At 38.7% G+C, this 4528-nt stretch overlaps 1 protein-coding gene across 1 annotated transcript; it reads right to left on the bottom strand.

The window, feature by feature from the left end:
- Nucleotides 1–370: 370 nt before the first annotated feature.
- On the bottom strand, nucleotides 371–4262 carry LOC142134587 (dual specificity protein phosphatase 10-like). Its single transcript, XM_075194552.1, has 2 exons — nucleotides 3411–4262; nucleotides 371–423 (listed from the first exon to the last, which is right to left on the bottom strand). Exons 1-2 carry the CDS (start codon nucleotides 4216–4218, stop codon nucleotides 371–373), a joined length of 861 nt encoding a protein of 286 aa, XP_075050653.1. The 5' UTR covers nucleotides 4219–4262.
- Nucleotides 4263–4528: the final 266 nt, after the last annotated feature.

The following is a 4528-nucleotide window of genomic DNA, read 5'->3' as shown; positions in this document are numbered from 1 at the left end:
TTTAAGACTCCGGAGTATATATGTGGATCGTGCCAACATATACTGTATTACTAATAATAGTGATAATAGTACTATTTATGTGACTTAAGTGAGATTTCACACACTAGAGGGGTACAACCCTTGCAATGGCAGCGTATGACCTATACAGTAAACAAAATCAGCAGTTCTAACTGCAGCAAATGTAGAAATCTGATATACAGACTAATGCATTTAGGAAGTGGAACAGCACTAGAAATTGATAGACAAATCATGTTATGAAAGTGTAGGCAATAATTCTAGCAAGAAATAATCAACGTCCCACATAATAAAGTGTAACAGAACTAGGAGCAACTAAATAATTGGGATATATTTTGAATATTGAGAGGTTTTCTCAAACCACAAACTGTGATTTCTGACTAGTAAATACAACTTCCTGAATCCACGCTGTAATAAATAAAGTATATGCTTAAAAATTACAAAATAGTGAAAAAAAAGTAAAAAAAATCATAAAGCCACACTAGTAATCCCCCATCTATAAGATATATCAGGATCAAAATTAATACTGAGGATTCTTGTCAATAGAAACTGACACAAAAAAAGTGATGAAAAATAATTGATATAGAGGGAAATCAGAAGAATTATGGGGGAATTATCTTCTTATTTTTAGTCTATATTACATAGTTTTTCTATCTTTACTCACACAGTGTTTACAAAAATATTTTGCTAAGGGATATATAGAACTATAATGGTTCATTTTAACTGGTGAAGTAAATATTATTTTTTTATAGTAATAATTATTTGCAGATTATCTTTCTGTATCTATACAAATAATATATAAGCTTAAGGTTATAAAATAAAAAAGTTGTTAACTTATGAATGATGCATCACACTGAAATTGTGCTGTGAAGAAGTGGAAAAAGCCTCCTCCCCAAAAAATTAAATATTTTTTATAACAGTCATAATACCACTTTAGTGGGCCAAGTTTTATTTAGGAAACTTCTTTTTTTTATCTTACACTTTGAAACAACATGAATGTGAAGCCTAAAAAGAGTTCAAAAGAACTACCAATGACATTCAGGATTATCTGCATCAAGTGAAGACTCCACCCCCTGATCAAGGCAGACATCGGGGGGCTGTCTGATTGGGTAGTTGGCAATATTGTGCATCTATGTATAACTTATTTTACTCCACCCATAACTGAATTTTTGAGTGAAGTTCTCCTTTAATAACGAACTCCCATCCCTGCCCACCCAGTATAAACCATGTTGTACTAGACCAGTGCTGTACAGCACGGAGACTGCGGGTCTGTAGTGGCTTCCAAGGCCATTTTTGGGGACCCCAGCTTAGCAAAGCAATTATTGCTAATAAAAGGCCCACAGAGCTAGACCCTTGATAGGAAAAAAAACATCCATTCATCGGCAAAGGTAGCACATCAAGGTGCTGTCTACAAATATTATATCCAAGTTCAGGGTATGACTCTCACCTCTCCGCCTACCACACCACTGGAGACCCCCAAGCTCAGAACCTAGATAATTTTGACAGTTGAGTCAGTCTGTGTCAGGGTGTAAAAGGAACCTGATTGGACTGTTGCTGTGGTTGTCCAATCAGATGTTCACAACACCCTCACTATAAAAATTCTCCAGGCTCTGATACCTGGATGTCTGTAGAAAACAGTATTCTTGTCTGAATATTGTTAACAGCAAATGGCAGATGGCACCGACTGTTATGTTAGTTAGGTGAATAATTATGAGGGAAAACAGCTTATTAATATTTAGAGTAATGAATTCGTAATATCATGGCATAGAAGGGATGAGTTTAGGTACACACACACACACACACACACACACACATATACAGACACACACACACACACATACAGACACACACAGACACAGACACACACACACACAGACACACAAACACACACACAGACACACACACGGACACACACACACACACAGACACACACACTCACACGGGGACACACACACAGACACACACACATATACAGACACACATATACAGACACACACATAGACACACACACACATACATACAGACACACACAGACACACACACACAAACACACACACACGGACACACACACACGGAGACACACACACACGGACACACACACACACACAGACACACAATTCTATAAATTTGAATCTTTTTTCAAAGATCTAAATCTGATAAACTTTAAATAACGCTCAATGACAGAAAAGAGAATTGCCTAATTATTACCATTCAACAACTAAACATACCCTTGTTTTCAAGCACTGTGTGATACAATTTTAAAACTATGACGATCATATTGTAGATGATCTTTTTGATTAAGATTTTTCAATTCGATATGTTTATGAGCCACACGTAGATAATACGATCACATCGTGGGAACAAATAGTTGCTTATGAAACATCTTAAACTGTTCTGAAGTTCAGAAAATGGTCTATTATAATTCACATAATTCAGCTCCAACACACAAGTCGGGATAGAGTTACCTGACACGGCATATTCATACTGTGAGTACAAATATAACAGGAAAGACAATCTAAGAAAATATTCCATTAACTCAATGACCTTGTTAAAACTTTCCTTACTGAGCTGGTTTGTTTTCTGTAAATGTTAAGTAAAACATTTGGACAGAAGCCACACTGTGTAGAGGATACTAACGGGCTTCATACTTTCATTTCGTTACTTTGCAAAGGTCAATTGAACTATTATGTACAGTCGACAATGGAACAACAACAACAACAACAGCGCCTCCAGTGGCCGAATCACCATGAAACAAAATGTTCGATAACTTGGCAAGAAAAATGAGCTCCAATCATCCTTGTTAACCAATCAGATATCAGCTGTTAGCTGCCTACTGTGGTCAGACTAATGAAACCGCACATCTAATTGGTTGCTGTGGGTTACAGCTTACCATTGTTCTCTGCACTATTTTATTAAATAAGCCTAAAAACATTTCAAACCAAACATTTCTCATGATAGTCCCTCTGATTTACCCAGCTAAAATGATGTGAAACATAGCAGTTACTTACCCAAATAAGTGCAAACCTCCATGTCTACCAATCAGCAATTCATTTTGATTGGTCTGGTGCAAGGTAGACCAATAAAAGCATTTCTGATTGGTTGCTGTGGCATCCTATTAAAATAAGATACCTTATTGCTTTCAACATAAGTGATTTCTTAGTATTATATCTTCTAATATCTGGAACATCGTAACATTCCAGGAGAATATATACTGATCCAACAAAGACCATAATGTCTATTTTCATCCAATACTTTTTTGTACAATGGAAAAACCCAGTGAATGCTATCCTACACTACATTACACATACATGTTACACATATATATATATATATATATATATATATATATATACATATATATGGTGCAGACACCAGAATTTGCATGTTAGCATTACCTTTCAGCACCAAAGGTTCTTTTCCTTCCCTTCTCAGTGACTCCAAAACCGTATGGAGCGGCTGGGAGGGTATCACCCGGCTTGGTTCATTGGTATTATCATCGTAAACGATAATCTCTTTGGAAAAGATTCTCTTGAACGAGTCTTTGCCTTCCCTGCACGATATTAAATCCAGCACTGTTATTTTCCCTTGCTGAAGCCTTCTCCTGCTGATCTTATCAGAGCAATTAATATGCACGGCCCCTTGAATATGGCTTTTGTTGTACTCCATGAAGGGCCTGCAGTCAATGATTACAGGCCCTTGGTTGGGGAGGTGGGTTTTGCTGCATTTTGCTATCTTCTTGGCCAGATCATTGGGATAAATGATCTTTATGTTGGCAAACTGTTTGGTAGTACTAGACACTGGGCTGCCAACCCCACCAGACGGACTTAACGTACCACTGTTCTCATTGTTGTTGACCATTTGGTTGGAAGGGCAAGAGGCTGAGGAGGGTCCGGCAACACTGCTGGTAATGGTAGTGCTGCTGATGGCCTGGATCTGACTGTCCTTTTCGTAAGCGGCCACACTGCAACAACTGCCGCTACTACATCCACAACCCAGAGAGCGAGTAGAGCTATTGGAAGAGGGCATATACCCCAGATTTGTAGCGGCGAGGGACACTGCACTTGTGCTGAGCAGAGACTTACAGCTGCCACTCCCTGAGGCGGAAACGAGGGAGGAAGAGTCCAAGCCGAGCTTCAGGTCTTGCGGTCTCACGGGTCTGGATAGTGCCACAATAACCCTGTCGTCTAGAGGAGACGGAGGCATGGGGAATCTCACGGCACGGCCAATTCCAGTTCAATAGCTGGTCATGAGCTGCAAAGCAGAAGGGACACATCATCCCTACTGCTAATATATAGGACAGGTGTGTCACATAGCTTCAATTAAACTGAAGAACTATTTAAAGACTTCTTGTGAGACAGTCAGTACCATGTGCTGTTCGCTTGTTGCAGTTGTCAGCAATTGTTCCTCTGAAGAAATTATCTATCAGTCAAAAAATGCATCAGGACACTAAACTATTCTGACTGCATTCACCTGAGGGATGGATATCATTCCTTGTGCTTAATCTATATCGCCA

Source organism: Mixophyes fleayi, unplaced genomic scaffold (genome assembly GCF_038048845.1).
Source record: "Mixophyes fleayi isolate aMixFle1 unplaced genomic scaffold, aMixFle1.hap1 Scaffold_53, whole genome shotgun sequence".
Classification (NCBI taxonomy): domain Eukaryota; kingdom Metazoa; phylum Chordata; class Amphibia; order Anura; family Limnodynastidae; genus Mixophyes; species Mixophyes fleayi.
This window is presented reverse-complemented; position numbering and strand designations above follow the sequence as displayed.